The 19,660-nt window shown below is 43.2% G+C and overlaps 1 protein-coding gene and 1 long non-coding RNA gene across 2 annotated transcripts in view; one reads left to right on the forward strand and one right to left on the reverse strand.

The window, feature by feature from the left end:
- Window positions 1-19,660, reverse strand: part of GATB (glutamyl-tRNA amidotransferase subunit B) — a 79,902-nt gene that overhangs the window by 33,922 nt on the left and 26,320 nt on the right. Inside the window, exons 3-9 of the mRNA XM_036313920.1 lie at window positions 19,259-19,372; window positions 16,804-17,002; window positions 16,258-16,380; window positions 7,489-7,602; window positions 6,227-6,311; window positions 5,489-5,533; window positions 2,981-3,170 (exon numbers count right to left, since the gene is read on the reverse strand). Of these exons, the coding sequence (XP_036169813.1) occupies window positions 2,981-3,170; window positions 5,489-5,533; window positions 6,227-6,311; window positions 7,489-7,602; window positions 16,258-16,380; window positions 16,804-17,002; window positions 19,259-19,372 (870 nt within the window). The remainder of the gene's footprint in view (window positions 1-2,980; window positions 3,171-5,488; window positions 5,534-6,226; window positions 6,312-7,488; window positions 7,603-16,257; window positions 16,381-16,803; window positions 17,003-19,258; window positions 19,373-19,660) is intronic.
- On the forward strand, window positions 3,166-14,400 carry LOC118658406. Its single transcript, XR_004968312.1, has 3 exons — window positions 3,166-4,403; window positions 6,484-6,715; window positions 13,898-14,400. It is a non-coding gene; the product is annotated as an uncharacterized LOC118658406 (long non-coding RNA).

Raw genomic sequence — 19,660 nt, forward strand, 5'->3', positions numbered from 1 at the left:
TCTCCTCACCAGAGTTCAGTGACACAGGTATCATGCCACAATTTGCTGGTTGTCAAAAGAGTGGCTTATGCATCTGACCTTTGGAAATGGGTGCTTTTACCAGAAACACTACTTCTCCTGGGACTTTCATGAACCCTGTTCTAGTATCCCATGCATTTGTTCATCCATCCTCCCCTCACTGAACAAATATCCAATGAGTGCCTACTATGTGCAGCCATTGGCTGGATGTTGAGATACAATACTGGAATTCTATAAATATCAAGGATAAGTTAACCATAAATAATTCAGTGCTTATCTCACAGTAAAATGACAAGATAAATTAAAGACTAGAGTTAAATTCTGAAGTTATTATTTGTGGGTAAGGCATGTGTGTGGGGTGGGTATGTATTCAATGCTTAATTTAATAAGCAACGGGAAGGCAGGGAGCATGCAGCTGAAGCTCTGCAAAGCACACCTCCACCACTGCTATTTACTTAATGAATACTCCTGGGCACTCTTTAAATTGAAAAGATGGTTCATTAGATTTGTGCATCTGCCCTTCTCAGCAATCTGTTGTGTTTCTGATGAAGGCAGAGAAAAACACGATCATATCATTGTCGGATATGTTATGAGTAACTCAGCTTCCAATGATTACAAAGTCATAAAGAGCTCAGGATGCCTAATTTGTCTGAATCATTCTCTTTCCATTCCTATCAAGTTCTCTTCTTCCCCATCTTGAAGATTTCAAGTAACAGCCCTTAAAAAACCCAAATCACCTCATGCTATTTTCAAGCTATAAAAATATGCATATTTTTAAGATATCAAAAAATGAGTCCCTTCAAAAATGGCTCAAGAAATCATCATCTTCTTGAGGTTTTCCCCTTTTGTCCTAATCAAGGCAATCGCCACCTCCTCCAGGTTCCCTTCCACATTATACATTATATTATGCAACCTGCCCCAGGGGTTGGGTACCTGTAGTGTGTGCCCATAAATAAGCTCTTGGAAAGCAAAGAAAACATCTTTTTTTGAAACTTTGGCTCTGGCTCAGTACCTGTTACATAGGAGATGCTAATGAAGTGTTGAGTTAAACAGATCAAAGGTAAGTTTCCCTAAAGGGGCCTTCCACTATGAAAACAGACTTGGCACCCCTCAGCAAACATTTACTCAAGGACTCCTGGGTTCCAGCACCAGGAAGGACACACGAGGAGAGGCAGGGACACAAACAGGAGTATGAAAATGTCCTGCCCTCGGAGAACACATAGCATGCTCCTCAGAGGCGGAGGGTGACAATCCTATGGAGATGCTCTCTGGAGGGAGCATCTGCTTTCAGACAGTGCCTCAGAGAATAAGCCATAGTCTCGAGAGGAGATGCAGAAGGGTCCTTTCACTTCTCTCATGAAGAAGCTGATACCCGCAAATAGTAGAATAGTAAGTGGATTCTTCTCTGAAATCACAGTCTTGGAAAAAACATGGCCAAAAACCCAGGTTCATCATTCACTACCTCCAGTAGTGGCCTCTGTCCACCTGGCAGGACGCCAAGTGGTGAGAGATAACTGATGTCTGCAGGTTGAGTAGCTTTGGCCCTTGTCCTCCAATCCCCTACAGAATTTGGCAATACGTCAGAAAATGCAGGATGGAAATTTAGCATTTCGTTTTTATTCTGGGAATTTAGTTTTTTTCTGAAAAGTCAAGTGATCAAGATGGTGGGGAATATGTGAAAGACTGAATCTCAGTTCTGTTAAATCAACTCAGGAAAAATGCAAGTGAAAGGTGTTCTGTACGAGATGCTGACTAACAGACTCATACACAGATGTGGCTTTAGGCACTGCTGCTGTGCTCACCAGTGCTGAGGGACGGGGAGGGTAAGGATGCAACCGTCCTTGCCTTCAAGGTGCTGAGCAAGACACGCCAATAAATAATCAAAATGCAGCGACATAGGGGCCACAGAGGCAGGAGTAAAATATACAGGCAGCCTAAAAGAAACAATGCTCAACTATGCCTATGGAGTGAAAAAAAAAAAAAAAAGATCATGCCTAATCATTATTGGTAGTAAAAAAGGAGTTTTCACATGACACTGTAGATTCTTGTCAAATTAACTGATTTATAGACAATAAAGAGAAAAATCATTCATTCAACAAACATTTGATTGCCTACCTTGCATCAGAAATGGCTGGTTGCTGTTACTGAACTGTATAAATTTACATAGAAATGTGTATATCCTAACATCCCCAGATATTTATTATTGGTCAATTAAATTGCAAAAATCCAGAATTTCGATAGATTCTGCTGCCCCAAAAGATAAGTGTGGCATACACCTGGTCCCTAAAAGAAGCAGCAACAGAATGCTCTGCTTCCTCCCCGACAGACAAGAAGACAACTGTGACAGGACGCTATACTCACTGGTGCCGGATCACTTTCATGTTGCCATGACGAAGAAGACTGCAAAGCCCCAAGTAGCCGTGAAAAGGATGGGCAAATCCCTACACAGACCTCAATGGTGTCAGATTCTCTCATGCCTCTTTCAGACGCATCGTCAAGCCTCAAAGGACCGATATTTTTAGTCAGAGTTTTCAGCATGTCGTGTAGAATAAATGTTTTCTTCTATACTTGGTAAAACAACTGGCTGGGTTTTGAGAACCTAACTTCCTGCCAGGCCCTGTCATGGTTCGATACTGCTGGAAACTCTATACATGGATTTTCTTCTGTCCTACAGACACAGGGGAAAACGCTCGCCCATAACATTGCTCTTCAAGAAGCCTCCACTGCTGCTCTGAGCAGCTGCTCCTTTCTACACAGGAGACATGAGGTCGGAGGTTATACCTCCGGTTTGATGAGGCGCAGTTATCATTAAGGGGTGTGAGCGAAGGTTATCATGCCTTGTTCTGCCCAGGAGCATCTTTCGTACAACGGAGGCAATCCGCCCGCTCCATCAGAGCCCACTGTACAGCCTTCCCCAACTGCTGCTGAGCTGGGCTTATTCAAGCCTCTGATCAGCACCTACCAGTAAGGTGAGGCTGTGTTCCGGCAGCATCCCATACTGCTGGACGAGCTTCTCCCGGGTCACACTGGGGAGCTCAGGGAGCTGCTCTCGAAGCTGGTCGATATTGATCACTTGCTGTGGGTCCGCGCCAGCAGGCAGAGAGGCTGAGTCGTAGAGTAGCAGGGGAGGCAGGTTGGGCTCGGGAATAAACCTAGGTAGAAAGGATACAGGGTCTGGCACTGATGTATTTAGTTTGATAAGAAAAACCCAATTATCCATAGGAAAGTTTCTGTATAGAGAGGCCATGTCACCTGCATATATTTTCTATTATCTTACAATATCAACATTGGCCCCTTGTTTCCTGGGAACCAATCTGTGCACAAGTGTAAACCACAGCTAGAAACACCAACCCTGCTGATTCCCATGCTTATGAACTAGTGACGAGTGAAAGAGGCACAGCACTGTTCATGCCATGCTGTGATGTATGCTCGTGGATAAAGTATCTATCTATATATAAAAGCCTAATATGCAAAGTGTCCCCTCGGGAGTTCGACCAACTGGGAGTTCCATCACTCGCTATGATGTGTGCTGACCACCAGGGGGTGGCGCGAATGAAGGAAGGCCCTGGCCAGCAGCCAGCAGCAGGGGAAGGGAGGCCCCGGCTGGCGGCTGGCAGCCACTAGGGACCCTACCCGTGCACGGATTTCTGCACTGGGCCTCTAGTATATTCATGAAGACATATGAGCAAACAAGAACAACTTATTAGGGAGAAAGATGACTTTCCCCCCTTTTAAAATTTTCACTATTTTTTGTAGTTGTGTAATTAATGAAAAGTCAAAGAATAAGAAAACATTTTCTTGAGAAGCAGAAGCAATGAATGGAGGGGAGAGAGGGAAGGAGGGGTGAGTTAAGTACAGATAGGATTTTTAGGACAGTGAAACTATGTATGACACTGTAAGGGTGGATACATGTCATTATACATTTGTCCAAAACCACAGAATGTCCAACATAAAGAGTGAACCCTAATGTAAACTATGAATTTTAGTTAATAATAAGGTATCAATTTCAGTTCATTGATTATAACAAATGTACCACATTCCATATATATGCAGGAGAAAACTATGGGGGAAAGGACAAGTACATGGTATGTGGTACATATCATGGAACATACAGGCACTCTGTAATTCCATTCAACTCTGCAATAAACCTAAGACTGCTCTAAAAATTGTTAATTTTTTTAAAAATGTGAAAGCTGCACCACTGCATATAATCCCTCTGTATTATTCCAGCATCGATCATTTTCTCTCTGCTTATACCTGTCAAAGGGTTTATGCAGATACAGGAAACGCAGAACAAATGGTGACTCTGAGGTAACAGATTGAAGTGCAAGCAACCCGTCACCTTGATGCCAGATCTGTGCTATGAATCAATCCGATTTCTGAAGGTAAGAGAGACTCCTGTCTATTAACCTGGGGACTGAGCTGAAGCCCCTAGCGAAACTCTAACTCTATTCCGTGCTCGGTCAGAAAGCAGCAGATACAGAATGGGGGCAACACTGGAAGACAAACGTCCTTGAGAAGAACAGACTGAACCCAGAAGGTCACAGTAATTAAAGCCATTCAGACACCATGAGAGGCGTCCTTGAGGTGAAGTTCACTCTAAGGGTTTATGAGCTGCTTCTTTCCCACATGACACCACACTTGTCCCTCACTGACAGCAGGAGCTGCTCTTACTACATCTTTCTGCACATAATGAAGGAGAGTGGGCTACCCTCAACAACTTCGATGTGTAAAACTTCAACCTTTGCAATCAGCTAAACTCAATGGGGAAATAAATGATAGGTTTAAGTTAGCTTAAGCATATCTTTATTTCTTGCTTTATTTCTGAATCTCATATTAAGTCCAACTTATCAATTAAACAGCATCACCTGAGGTTTGAAGGGAACTGCCAGGAGCATATACATCTCTTTTTTCATTTCTTCTCAAGGAACTTCAGTGCCTTATTGAACTTGTTACTGAATGAAGGAATAAGAACAAGCTAGGCCCCATCCTCAGCTGCCATCCTCTGGGTTCAAATAGCAGGGGTGGGGAATGTCCAGCCCTCAAGGGCCATACAAGGGACGGGAAATCATTTGGTCTGGCCCTGCCAAGGCACAAGGGGTGAGTTAATTAAAGGTTCGGCCAAATATAGCAAGCTAATTTTTAAGTTGGTACTTTTGTATGGCCTGTGAATGATGTTATAAATATCCAAAGGCCCTTGGCAGAAAAAAGGTTCCCCACCCCTGAATTACAGCAACTCTCACACAGAAGTGAGGGAGCAAGCATCTTCCAACAGTTGAATCCTATCTAATAAGTCATTCCAAGGCAACCCAATTAAGAATCTATTCTTTCTCTCAGTATTCAATAAAAGAGGAAGTCTAGATTTTCCATCAGGAAATAACAAAAAGTGGTTCCTAAAAATTATTGGTGGATTTGAAATATGCCCCTAACCCCAAATACACAAAGTTGTTTTGATAAGGGGAGTAATCACCTGTAGTCTTGCTTTCCTTCTTTGTCTCTCATCGGCACGGTGCATCTACGATAGTTAAGTAAGAAAACATTAAATGAATATTGCATGCGGCACTGGCTGGCACACACGCAGAGAGGGGATTCCCTGTCAATAAGGGACACAGGCAGATTCAAGCTCTTCAGCTTTCCTTGGGAGACATTTTATGAATACATTAAAAAATAATATTAAAAAAGAAAAATGTTTAGAATGCTAATTAAAAAAAAAGAAATTGCTTCAATGCTTCCAGCTTTTAACCAGCTCTAAGTGTAGGCTTTTGCACTTTGTTTGATCTTCTGCTAAAAGTATAAGACTGCAAAATTTCTGATTTAGAAAATTAAAGTCAATGTTATCTAAACAAAAAAAGGAACCTCTATGACCAGCTCTAAACTTTCTTCTACCTCTAGCTTAAATTGGTAGAGTTTTCATCTGATAGAATTTGAGGAAATAAAAATTCTTGCCACAAAGCAGGTAACCTGGAAGCAAGGGAAGGGCCAGGACCTAGGACTAAGCACTACGTAACTGGTTCAGTTTAAACCTTTTACCAGCCCTGCGGGGTGTATTATAACCTCATAGGACACAGTATTTTCCTAACTTTACTAATGAGGAAATGGAACTGCAGAGAAGCTAAGCACCTTTTTCACAGTCACATGGCTGATCTGTGGTGAGCCAGACTGGAGTCCCACCCAGTTGCACTCAAGATGTTTGTCAATGCAGACTCACCCCAGCTTGTAATCAAAGGAGCGAGTTTCATTCAGAATTTCTCCTCCATTCTCAAGTTCTTCGATTTGCCTCTGAATTTCATAGTCTAAGAAAAACACAGTCATTTAGTAACATATGTTTTTATTCCTTTCATCCAGCCAAGCAATATTTAAAAAACTTTTTAAATCTTTAACAAAAAATAGTCAACAGGCTCATATATAGTAATTCTTCCTTTGTGCAACTCCCTCCTTATCCATGGTTTCACTCTCTGGTTTCAGATACCTGAATTCAATCACAGTCCAAGGTTAAATTTCCTCAGTCTCAGACAATGTGTGCTCCTGACATCCAACCATGAACATCATAACCCAGGATGACTCAAAGCGGAGGATTCTCCTTCTGATGTATCCTCAGAAGGTCAACAGTAGCCTAAGGCTACATCACAGTGCCTACGTCATTCACCTCTTTCACTGCACTAGGCATTGTATCATCTCACATCATCACAAGTCAAGGGTGCGTACAGTACTGTATAAGATATTTTAAGAAAGACAGACTGACACCACATCCATATAACTTATCATAGTATAGTGTTATAATTATTCTATTTTAGTATTACTTATTATTGTTAATCTTACTGTGCCTAATCTATAAATTAAATCATAGGTATGTATAGAAAAAAACATAGTATCTATAGGGTTTGGGTACTATTCACAGCTACAGGCATCCATGGGGAGTCTTGGAATATATATCCCCTGTGGATAAGGGGGGGACTACTGTACACTGTATTTTCTTCTTGTTGCCTTCATAGAATTATGGTGCTTAAAAGGGTCTTTTATTAAACTCTACTCTCTCCCTTTTTGAGAAAACTTGGGTTCAGAGATATTAAATGACCCAGTGCAGGTTACACAGCTTGGTAGAAAAAGGGCTGGGGCCACTATCTAGGCCCATTGACCACAGGTCTAGAACTGCTGCCTATCAAGAGTTCTTCCCTGGAATCCCCCGAGGCCACACAAGAAGGCCCAGGCTAGGCAAGCAAATGAAGAAAGACCAAGTGGATAGAGAAGCCTAGCATACATCCAGCACCAAGGCCCCAAAGGGCTGCCAGCTTCCACAGTCACATCAAGGAGCTGAGGCAGGACAGCAGCAAAACCACCCAGTGCACAAGTGCAAAAAACCATGGAAACTGAAAGTTACTGTACAAGCCACTAAGGTTTGGGGTAGTTTGTTACACAGCAATACATAATGGACATAGAGAGGTACAATTAGGAGTAACAGCTGACATTCACCTATTGCTTTGGCCAAGAACCTGGCACTGTTGAGATTCTTCACTTCAGTTCGAACACCCAAAGGCTCCCCAGGGCGATGCACAGATATATTGGCATCTACCCTCAACTGGCCCTCTGAAAAGAGAAAAAAAAAAGACAATTCTTTAGAAATTCTCTGAGGCAACATGGTCTAAAAGTGTCCAGGCAAGCAGTATCTAACTCTACTTGCTCTTTAGTGATAGCAAACTAACCTTAGAGAAGGAACACTGGTTCTGAAGTACATGACTGGCACTTCTGTCTGCATAAGAGAATCCTGGCCCCAAAGCATCTCAAGTGTGTGCATGTATATGTATGTATTGTGTGCACTTGTGCACACGCAGAGAGAGGAGAAATTCTGGATACTCCAGCTGGGGACATCTCATTCCTTTTGTATCAAGTGAAAAAAACAACACTGTTAAAATGGAGATTTACTCAGCAGTTCTATTCTCAAGCTTTTTTCAAAATGTCAGAGCTAGTTTGTCGGGAAGGCCTCAGAAATGACTATCTGATAACCCTACATGCTCTCCAAAGGAATGGGGATTTCCAACAGTGATTCTGGGAGATTAATAAGAGAGTCCTTGAGAATTTACAGCACAAGGGCGAGAGCAGAACTTGGGCATTTTCCCTCCTCTGGCACTGTAACAATCCCTTCCTTCCAGATAGGACTCTGAATCCTCTCTGGCCGCGGTAAGGATCTGCTGCAGCGGACAGAGCTATTTAGACGTGGAGTCTGTCGTGAGACTCAGAGGGAGGTGTCCCCAACCTGGGAGGACCTTCTCTGACCCTGAAAGCCCCTTTAGATTAGGAGTAATAACCCAAAAGGAAGCAGGTGCTTTGTGGAGAGGACTAAGAGGCTCTTGAGGAGGAGAGGGAGGCAAAGTTCCAAGACAAATAGGGAGGTGAAGTTAAGAAACACTTAGGTCTTATACCCTACAAAGTAAAGCTCAAATTCTGTTTCCCAATTTCACTTACAATATTTAAAATGGGACAGAATAAGAAGACAAGATGCTGAATTTTTATTTTCATAGGCAGGTTTTTAAATTGAAAAATAATCTGCCAAACCTAAGTGTTCTGATAGGCTGAATAAATAAATGAATTTTCCCAGATTCGATAGCAAATACATATTAAAATAATTAAATGGTGTGAATAAATTCCATGCCAAAAAAGGAGACCCTAGGCCAGTGATGGCGAAGCTATGACATGCGTGTCAGAGGTGACACGTGAACTCATTTTTTTGGTTGATTTTTCTTTGTTAAATGGCATTTAAATATATAAAATAAATATCAAAAATATAAATCTTTGTTTTACTATAGTTGCAAATATCAAAAAATTTCTATATGTGACACGGCACCAGAGTTAAGTTAGGGTTTTTCAAAATGCTGACACGCCGAGCTCAAAAGGTTCGCCATCACTGCCCTAGGCACTGGTCTCTGTCACTGCCTCAGAGCTGGGCTGTGGGGCTCACTCTCCAAGCTGGAGACCAAGGGCAGGCTGCTGCTTGCCCAGCTCTTCACTCATTCCCACAGGAAAGGGAAGAGCTCACCCTCCCTGCTAATGCAACTCCCCCCATGCTGACAGTCAGGGAACAGGTGCCTTTCAGTTTGGAAATTACTCTGTCTCCAGTCTGGACATCTCAAGACTTTTACAAAATCCTGTAGCTCCTTTTGGACAATTTGTGCTTACCTGAATCTCAAAAAGTTCCAACTATTCCTGACATCATCAGACTCTCTGTCTGGGGACCCTGAAGTCATCTTCTGCTTTTCTTTTTTGTCCTTTATATCCAAACTGATAACTAAATCCTATCAGTTCTTCCCTCCAAATATTCCTCATACCTGTCACTACCTCTCCATTTCCACTGTTGCCACCCCCGCCTGAGGCCTCGGGACTTCAAGCCCAGATGACAGAATCGCATCTAGACTTTTAATACAGCAACCAACCCCTCAACCCCTCCTTGTCCAGCCACCTGGGTACAGCTCTGACTTTCATCCTCCCACAAAGTCATGTTCAGCATTCCCTTTGTTTGCTCAAGTGCACAGCCAGCTCCTATTGGATCGACTCGTCTCCTTTGCTTGGTATTCAAGAGCCCTCATCTGGTCTTGGCTGACACTATCCACATTTCCCCACTAGGCCTTCCATAAGAAAGCTCTCCTCCAATCAGGGGAGCTCTCTTCATACAAGTCCCTGTCTGCACAGCTGGCTCCCACGCACTCTCTTCATCAGTGTGACTGTCCCTTCTTCAACCTCTGCTCATCCTTCAAGGTCCTGCTTGAGTGTTACCACCTTTTCTTCTTAAAACCCCTTATCAATAAGCTGGCCTCCACTGCTGGCTCCCCTGCATTATTAGAACGTACACAACCAATACTACAGGATCTAGCACATGTCTACAGTGTATTTTGAATTAATCTTATCTTTAAGACCAGAATGGCAGGCCTTTGAAAAATGGGCCCAGCTTTTATATCCCCACCACTCTTGCCTTCCCAAGGACATCACTCTTTCAGTCACCTCCTTCTTACATCAGTCATTAACCTCCCTTTCTCAGCACTACTTCTAATATATACATATGTAATATTTCTCATTAAAAAAACAAAACCCAAAACCAAAGCCCTGCTCTCCTGAACCCAGTTCTCTCTCCGTCATTCAGCTACCATTTTTCTACTTTCCTTTCAACAAATCGTCGCAAACAAGTTTTGTTTGTTGCACATATTGTCTCCATGATCTCACCTCCCATTTACTTCTAAACCCAGCTCAGCTTGGCTTCTATCTCCTCCTCTGGGAAAATGCCTACACAAAGTCACCAACAACCTCCTGCCGCCAAATCCAGTGGACAAAGGACATGTTCTCTCTTCCCCTTATGGGATACCTCAGTCACACATGACATACTGACTAATCCTTCCTTCCTGAAGTAGTGTCCTCTCTCAGCTCCTGTGGCCTTAAGCCCTCTCGATTTCCCTCCGGCCACCCTGGGAGACTCCATTTCCACTTTATTTGCTGGTGCTTTCTTTCCCATTCAAACTCTTAGGACTATCTTCTTTGCTTATACTCTTGCTGTGGGGGTATATGTTTTATATACCATCTATTGCTGATGACTCCTAAATTGATCTCTTCAGCCCAGACCTCTATTCGGAGCTCCTCATTGATATCCAAAGTCTACTTGACACCTCTACTTGGAGGTCTCAAAGGTATTTCAATTTCTGAAACTAAATCCTGACTTGCCCCCCAACCCCACAAAAGCCATTCTTGTCCTCACTTTTGCAATTTCAATAAATAACACCACCACCTAGCTCAGTGATGGTGAACCTTTTGAGCTCGGCGTGTCAGCATTTTGAAAAACCCTAACTCTGGTGCCGTGTCACATATAGAAATTTTTTGATATTTGCAACCATAGGAAAACAAAGATTTATATTTTTGATATTTATTTTATATATTTAAATGCCATTTAACAAAGAAAAATCAACCAAAAAAATGAGTTCGCGTGTCAGAGGTGACATAGGTTCGCCATCACTGACCTAGCTCCTCAGCCTTCCTAAAAGGCATCTTTGATTTCTTCTTGTCCCTTGGCTTCCATAGCAGTCTGCTAACAAATCCTCTTATTTCAAAAAACCATCTTGAACCTATCTGTCTTGATCTTTTCATCTTCACTGATACCAGCCCTGTCCACAAAAGCATCATCTTCCATCTGAATGATGACAAAAGCTTTTTACCTGGTCTTGCTTCCTCTTACCCTTCTGAGTCTACTTTCCACAAAGCAGACAGAGTGGTTGTTCTAAATGTTACATAGACTAAGACTAAGTCATTCCCTTGCTTCAAAGCCCTTCGAGGGCTTCCCACTGCACTTGGAATGAAACCTAAACAACTTCCTGCCATTACTGGTAATCTATCCCAAGCCTCACTTGATGCTGCATTCGCCTGCTCATTATGCTTTCCCTGCAGTGGCTGTTAACTATGCTAACTCCGAGCATATCCTGAGATTTTTCTCATGCAGGGACTTTGCCTTAGCATTTTCCTAGAATGCTCATTCCCTCCCTCTATGCTGCCTGGGCCTGGACTCATTCTTCAGGTCTCAAACAAATGTTGCCTCCCCTGAGAGGCCTTCAATTTCCTTGACACCCTATTTATTTCCTTAATGCACTTATCACTATAATTGCTTTTGTTTTATTTGTTAATGAATTTTCCTCCCTCATGAACATAAGCTTGTGAATATCCTTTGCATGGCTATATTCAGAACCCAGAGCTGGGTCTGGAACATAGTAATTGCTCAATAAATTAATACCTTATTGAACAAGCCAAAACTATGGTGTTTTCCTGAGCAATGAGTAAGTGGACTGGTTACTGTCTCACAGCAGGTTCCTGATAAATTCTAAAGTTGCGTCTAAGTAGGACTAAATTACATCTGGAATAATCTGAAAGGCCCATGTAGCTCAAAGGAAAACTTCCACAGTATGCTGAGCTCTACTCAACCAAATTTCAATACTTGAGAGACAACTTTGTTGGAACTCAGGGAACCCTGAATTGGACCTCACTTGCTTTTAAGAACGAAACCATCTTTCACAATTTAGAACTCTAATTTGGAAATGGAATAAAAGCATGAATTTCAGTCTCTCCCAGAGATGACCATGCTATAGAAAAGTCTGAGAGGAATCGCTTAGTATCCTGCAGTGTTGAAAGAGCATTCCCTAGCCTGGATTCAAATATGGCATCAAACATTAACAAAAGACATTCTATCCAGTGAAGACAAAATACCTTTCAAACAAATTAAGTTAAATCGCCTCAAGTGCACAAAAGCCTTACCAGTCAGGTTCTGCAACACCAAGGGAGGGCCTTTATACACATATCATGAGAATGCTATCAAGCTCAATTTCTACCCTCTAGAAGTAGAGATTTGTAACAGCAAAGCCAAAGAACTACACCACTGAGCACAGTGACATGGTACAGTTACATTATTTTTTCCTGAAACACATTCGCACATCAGAAATATAACATCAGGACAGAAAGCTGTTTCTGTAAGCAGCAGGGGCCTGAGGATTTAGTGAGAAGTCTATTAAACTATCTCATTCTGATCACTGAATACTTTCCAGAACTTAAATAACCAGGTTCGACATTGAGAAAAAGTGACCACATTTCACAAAGTGTATTCATCTAAAATGAGCGGTGATTCTGTAAAAGTAACACTACTTACTATTGTTAAAAATACCTAAGATAGTGAGCACAGGCTATTTGTCGGGGCCTGTGATAAGTTTTATACACATTATCAATTCATTCCCTACAATCTAGTTCAATGACAAAGCCACTTAGACACCCTTTAGGCATTTCAAACTTAACATTCAAAATGATTTTCTCCCACAAAATTACCTCTCCCAATTGTCCCTGTCTCAGTAAATCATCTCCCTGTCTCAGGGACACCATCCAGCTGCCCCAACTAACTGAAGACTTGGATGGTTTTTTTGTTCTTTGGTTTCTTCCTTTCCCTTTTCATACACAATTATTTGAGAACTCATTTTCTAAGTGTGGAAAGTGAGGTTCAGAGAAATCAAATACCTTGCCAGGTTCCTACAGCTACAAGTGGTAGGACAGGATTCCATTCCAGATCTGGGCCCTTAGTGCCATCAGCACCCATGGTACTCATGCTCTGCTATACTATCTTTCAAAGTTATCTATGGCAATTATGATAGACTAGAGGCCTGGTGCACAAATTCGTGCACCAGTGGAGTTCCTCAACCTGGCCTGCAGGATTGGGCTGAAACTGGATTTCCAACATCCCTCAAGGGGTCCCGGATTGCGAGAGGGTGCAGGCCAGGCGGAGGGACTCCACTGGTACACAATTGGGGCCAGGGAGGGATGCAGGAGGTTGGCCAGCGGGGGAGGAACTGCAGGAGGGCTCCAGGGCGTGTCTGGCTGGACTCACTCAGTCCCAATCTTCCGGACCCCAGCAGCAAGCTAACCTACCGGTTGGAGCATCTGCCCCCTGGTGGTCAGTGCACGTCATAAAGAGCGGCTGAGTGGACTTAGCATATCATTAGTATATTATGCTTTGATTGGTTGAACGGACGACTGGACACTTAGCATATTAGGCTTTTATTGTATAGGATAGCTATCTATTGTGGTTGCCACTAGGAGGCAGTGTGATCAGTGTTTAAAGAAAAGGCTCCTGGAGTCAGACATACCTGGTCTCAAATCCTAGCTCAGTCACTTGTGAGCTTTGGGCAAATAACCCAACCTCCTTAAGCCCCACTTTCCTCACCCGTACAACGGGCATAAAAACATCTCAGGAACTGTCATAAAGTTTAAATGAGATAAATGAGTTTTTAAAATGCTTAGTGAACCAATGAGCACATGCCACATGTTCAAACTGAACAATATTATTACCACTGAAACATTTTGTATGTCTACATAGGTACAAATTCAACTCAACAGACTGTTTTGAAGATCTCACAGTGGCAGACAGCCCTGAGAAAGAAATGACTTTTGGAACCCAGGCTGAGCTGATCTATGCTCATCAGCAAAACTATCAGGAACTCACTGAATCACAGCCCAGAGGAATTTAAGAGTCATTCCCAAAGCACCCTGGGGACCACTGGTCCTCCCCAGAGTAGCCCTCAGTTCCTAGGCTGCAGTCTCCAGTGCCAACACAGTGGTTCCATGGTGGTGAGAGCAAAGGGGTCGGGGCTGACCCCTGCAGACGCTACAGACTTTGGACCCTCCCCACAGCACTTTGGGACTACCACAGCCACTCTGCTGCTGTGCTATGGGAAAAACTTTGGTTTTTTAAAAGCAACAAAAAATATCACACCAAATGCCATTTAATGAATCCTCTCAGCTGTCACTGAATTGATGTGTTCGTGCCGATACGGTTTATCTCTTGGCAAGGACCCAGATGGGGTTACTTCTTAACTAACAGGTGGCCTGTTTATTATTCCATAAGTTTGGTAGAAATCAGTTATTTTGAAGAATAATGGAATAATAAAACCCTTTTTTCATAGCAACAGAGAATTAACACTTAGTGCATGAATGAATAACCATCCAACCTGCCCATATTTCACTTATGTTCGGTGGGTAAAAGCAGCATGAGCCATAAATCTAAAATGGAGTTTTATTATTCTAAAACAAAGCCTTGTTTCTCTAAAGCAAACTTGCAGGCAGCTAACCTTTAAGCCACTCACTCATGTGGCTAGTGTTTTTCTAATCGTTAGCTTAAGGAAGATAGCAAATAGGCAAGTTCTATCTTCAGATTCAACTTGTACCAGGTCTCTGATGTAACAATTTATTGCTTGTAAGATGTCCTATGTGACAAATGTGGCATTACGAATTCAGAAGTCTTTTTTTGTAGAATACAACTGTATTGCATGACATGAAAAGGTTGGTAAACAGCATCACAAACTGGCAGGGAGACGAATCATCACTATCAGAGGTATTTACGGGCACTCACTGTGACCACTCGTGTTGGCTGATGTTACGTCAACTTGACTGGGTCAGGGGGTACCCAGATATTTGGTTAAACATTATTCTGGGTGTGTCTGCGAGGGTGCTTCTGGATGAGATTACCATTTGAATCCACAGACTGAGTAAAGCAGACTGTCTTTGAGCTGGGATATTGGTCTCCTGCCCTTGGACTTGGCTCAGACTGGACCTTACACCATCGGCTCTCTGAGGGTCCTCAGGCCTGTGGACCTGAACTGGACTACCCTACCCGCTCCCCTGGAGCTCGCGCTCTTGCAAGAGCTCTCCTGCAGCTTCCTGACTAGATCTTGGAACTTCTCAGCCTCCATGATCATATGAGCCAGTTCCTTACAATAAATGTCATTAGATACAAACACACACACGTAACATACTAGTACACACATTCCACTGGTCCTGTTTCTCTGGAGAACACTACTACACCACTGCAGTGATCTCAGATGAACAACTGTACATGCAGAAACTGTATCCCCTCTCCACTCTGTAAGGGAGTGCTCTGTGGGTGGCAGAAGATTTTTAAAAAGCCTCTGGGAACAGAAAATAGGAAGAAAACCACGGGAGAGACTAGCTTTCAGGGACTTCCGGGCCAGCAAAGCAGCACGAGGAAGGGGCCAAGGGAGCAAGCCATGAAGAAACTGAACTTGACAGGAACTTATAATCTAATGTCAAATGTACAAATACTTAAAATGCAGAGTTTGTTTGGTCCCAAGGATACAAGTGGGTTTTCTTGTTTACCTTAATTTCTATTGAATTAAAGATTTTACCTCAAAGTAAAAGTTTAGAGAAATCATAACCTTGGCTTATAGTTTATATAATTTGGCTTCAGCTGCACATGGATGAAAATTCTCCAGAAGCAGGAAAAGAAAGACCAAAAGGAAAGGCATCAACTAACAAAGAAGTGCCACCCACACAGCTCTCACAAACTGAGTTATTCTGGATAAACAGTGTCTTCTCACTGAGAAAGGTGAAACCATCCAAACACATTATTTCATCAACCCTCACAACATTCTGATGCATGAAGCCAGACAGAGCATCTACTCTTGTGACTCCTAATCTCACATGGTTGGGCCCAGGGCCTCTGTACCCTTGTTGTTAGTGTGTTTAGGGGGCTCAGAAAAGAATCCAAGGAAAATTCTAAAAAAAAAACAAACCCCAAAACAATTAGGAATGTAAAAAGCTGAAAGAAGGATGTAAACCACCTCAAAGCAGCTGATGCAGAGAATAAAACTTAAGTGCAGAGACCCGAGAAGCAGAAAGGGAGGAGGTATAGAAGAAGGGACACTGCTTGTGAGCTTGTACCTGCCATGTTTGCCTGGCTGGTCCCCAGGGCTTGAAGTATCAGCTGCAGCTCCCTGACAGCTGTTGCTGCCTCTTCTCCACAGGACATATCGGGCTCCAGGACCACTTCCAGAAGGCCAACTCCTACCAACGAGAGGCAGAGTCAGCCTGACTGAGCTCTCCAATCTGATCAGCAGATAAATTAGGCTGAAATTTTTGGAAAACCATGCATCACTGAAGGACTCTCAAAGTGGGTCCTAGCCTCAGAATTGCTTCTCTCTTTTCCCTCACTTTTTCATCTTTAACTTTGAATCATTTCTTTTAAAGTCGGCTTAAGATATCAAGCTGTTGAGTCTGACGAGGCGGCTCCGTTTGTCTCGTGTTAGGGGTGGATTGTTAAAAAGCCCAAGAGTAATCACAGTTCTCTGATCACCTGTGCCAGTACCAATGTGGATATTCTGATCTCCACCTGTCCGGTTTCTGGGCCTGCGTCCTCAATTTGTTTGGGGAAACTGGAGGGGAGAAGAGAGGCTGTGAGGAAAAGTAATGGAGAATCTCTAAGCCTACCCGCCCTGTTCAAGTCAATGAGCGTCTGGGACCGCAGGTCATCGTGAAGGCTCTTGCCACTGTCTTGCTCCAGCTGGATCTGCTTGATCCTCACTGTCTTGTTGATCACCTGACTCCGCTTCTTCCCCACACAGACGCTGTACGCCAAGCTGCCCTTCACAGCGATCGGGAGCCTCTGCTGGGTAATTTGGTAGCCTGCCTGCACACAAACAGGGGTTACATAGTCACCAGTCCACAAGTAAAAGCTGGGTCCAGTTCACTATTCCTTCTAAGGTCACAAAAGTAAAGGCTTAACTAAAAACACAACAAAACAAAACAAAACAAAACAAAAAAAGGAAAAATAAAAAGGAGAAGAAAAATTACCTTATGCCTTGCAGCCATAATTTAGCCTGGCCTCTTCTGGCTTTCCTATCCCCATTTACCCTCCCTGGACATCCCCTGCCCCAAATAATGGTGCAATAAACAACCCGAATCCTATCTTCCCTACTGAAGTACCATTTGGGGGAATAACAATAATCTCACTGTCAGAGGCCTCTAAGGCAGTGGTTCTCAACCTTGGCTGCACATTAGAATCACCTGGGAATCTTTTTAAAATCCTGAATTCTGGGCCTCACCCTCTGGAAATTCTGTTTCTTTGTTATGGGTGGGTCCACAACATTAGTAACAAAGAAACAGAATTTCCGGAGGATGAGGCCCAGAAATCAGGATTTTAAAAAGATTCCAAGGTGATTCTAATGTGCAATCAAGGTTGAGAACCACTGTGCTAAAGAGACGGCAGGTCAATAGGGAGAACTGGAGAAGAACAGAGAGTAACAGCTGAAGCACCTGCTTCAGCTTGCTGGGGTCCCTGACACTGTGTGCTCAGTAAGGTACACCTCTTGATCTTCACAACAATCCTAGCAAGAGGTACAGGGCCCAGGAGGGATTAAGGGCCTTGCCCCAAGTCACCGAGCTAGTAAGCATCAATGTCAGGATTTGAACTTGGATGGTCGGGCTCCACAGTCTGCTCCTAGCCACCCAGCCAGCATTTTCCAAACTTGAACTGCTTCAGAATCAACTGGCAGACTGGTCAAAACATAGACTAGCTCCACCTGAAGAGTTTCTGACTCTGCAGGTTTGGGATGGTACCTGAGAATTTATATTTCTAACAAGTTCCTAAGAAATGCTGATGCTAGTGGTCCAGGGAACCACACTTTCAGAATCACTGCTTTAGGCCAACTCATTCTCTGTGCAAAAAGGAAGTAAGGAAGTCTCAATTTATAAAAATTAAACTCTGAGTAGGGCTGCCAAATAAAATACAGGATGCTTAAATTCAAATTAGAATAATTTAAATAAACTGCTTATTCAGATAAATAATAAATTTTTTTAAGAGTATGTCCATGTAATATTTGACAAGACTAACTCTGGATCATCTGAGCTGCCTGGGCCAGAAAGAATAAAGAGACACAAATAATCAGAACTTCTCATTTTAGTCCCCTAGTGCTAAGTCTCCCACCTTAACCAAACTGATTATCACTCTTAAAAAAAGATGTAAAAATGTCAGTTCATGCTCTCCATCCTCTGAAAGAGGAGGATCTGCTAAAAGGCTGCAGCCAGAGGGTCCAAGCAGCAGCTGGAGAATTCAGGTTCTAGCTGTATTTTTAATTTAATTCTCCTGTTCTCACGCACTAAAAACCAGCTCACCCCAGTCTCCAGTTCAAGGAGAATGGGGAGCAATATCCTCACCCCCATTTTTTGTGTGTGTGTTTTTTTTTTAAATCTGAAGAAGGGCCATACTTAGTATCAGAGGCTCCGATCAAATAAACATGATTTGGGGAAACCCATTCAACACTGCAGTTTGGGTTCTGTTCAATGTTATAAAAAAAACTGGCTTCTCTAAAAGAAAAACACTTTCTAATTTTAAGGAAAAAGCAGGTTAACATTGGCTTTACTGCTCAGCCAATTCCTGTTGTGAGCCTAGGCTTCAGGCGCATGGTTCTGCTTTCTGTCGTCCACTTACTTGCTCCTTGTGAGATGACAGAAATGTCTCCAGAGGTGACGGTCCTATTATTGGGAACTTCAACTTGAAAGAGGGAAGCTCTCGCTGTGTCTACAGAACTACAGTACACATTTACTGCATTTACCGTTGCATCAGCCCGAGTTAGCTTTTGTCATAACAGGCAATTAGCGCCAAACACCACGGCTGGGCTGAACCTGGGAAGACTGGCTTCTCCACTCCCCGTTCAATTATGAGCGAGCCACCAGAAGCATGAGGCTAAGCAAGGAGTCAGCAATCAGGACAATTGCATCCAATCTAGTAAACATCGGGGGGCACCTGTCTTCATCAGGTCGGGCAGACCTTCCTGCTGCGATGGACAGACCTCTGATGGGAAACATGTGAGGCACAGCCCTCCTCCCCAGCTCCAACCCCCCCAGCTCTGATAACTTACAGAGGGCGATCACAAAGCATACTTACAGGGAGGTCTGCATAGAAGTAGTGCTTCCTGTCAAACAAGGACTTCTTGTTTATGTGGCAGTTCAGTGCCAGGCCTGTCATCACTGCCGCCTCTACACACCTCCTGTTGAGAACCTATGGAAACACGACACACAGCTCCTCTCAGATCCAGTCTGAACAAATGCTTCTCCCACACACTGACATCCTCCCTGAATATTCAATGTGGCCCTTCAACAGGCATTCTCTCTGGTTCTCTGTGTGGGCAGCTCCACTTCATAAGCTGACTCTGTTAGTCTGGAACCGTGAAAACTTTATATATAAAAGAAAATGCAGCCCTAACTGGTTTGGCTCAGTGGATAGAGCGTCAGCCTGCGGACTCAAGGGTCCCAGGTTTGATTCCGGTCAAGGGCATGTACCTTGGTT

Source organism: Myotis myotis, unplaced genomic scaffold, assembly GCF_014108235.1.
Source record: "Myotis myotis isolate mMyoMyo1 unplaced genomic scaffold, mMyoMyo1.p scaffold_m19_p_6, whole genome shotgun sequence".
Lineage (NCBI taxonomy): Eukaryota > Metazoa > Chordata > Mammalia > Chiroptera > Vespertilionidae > Myotis > Myotis myotis.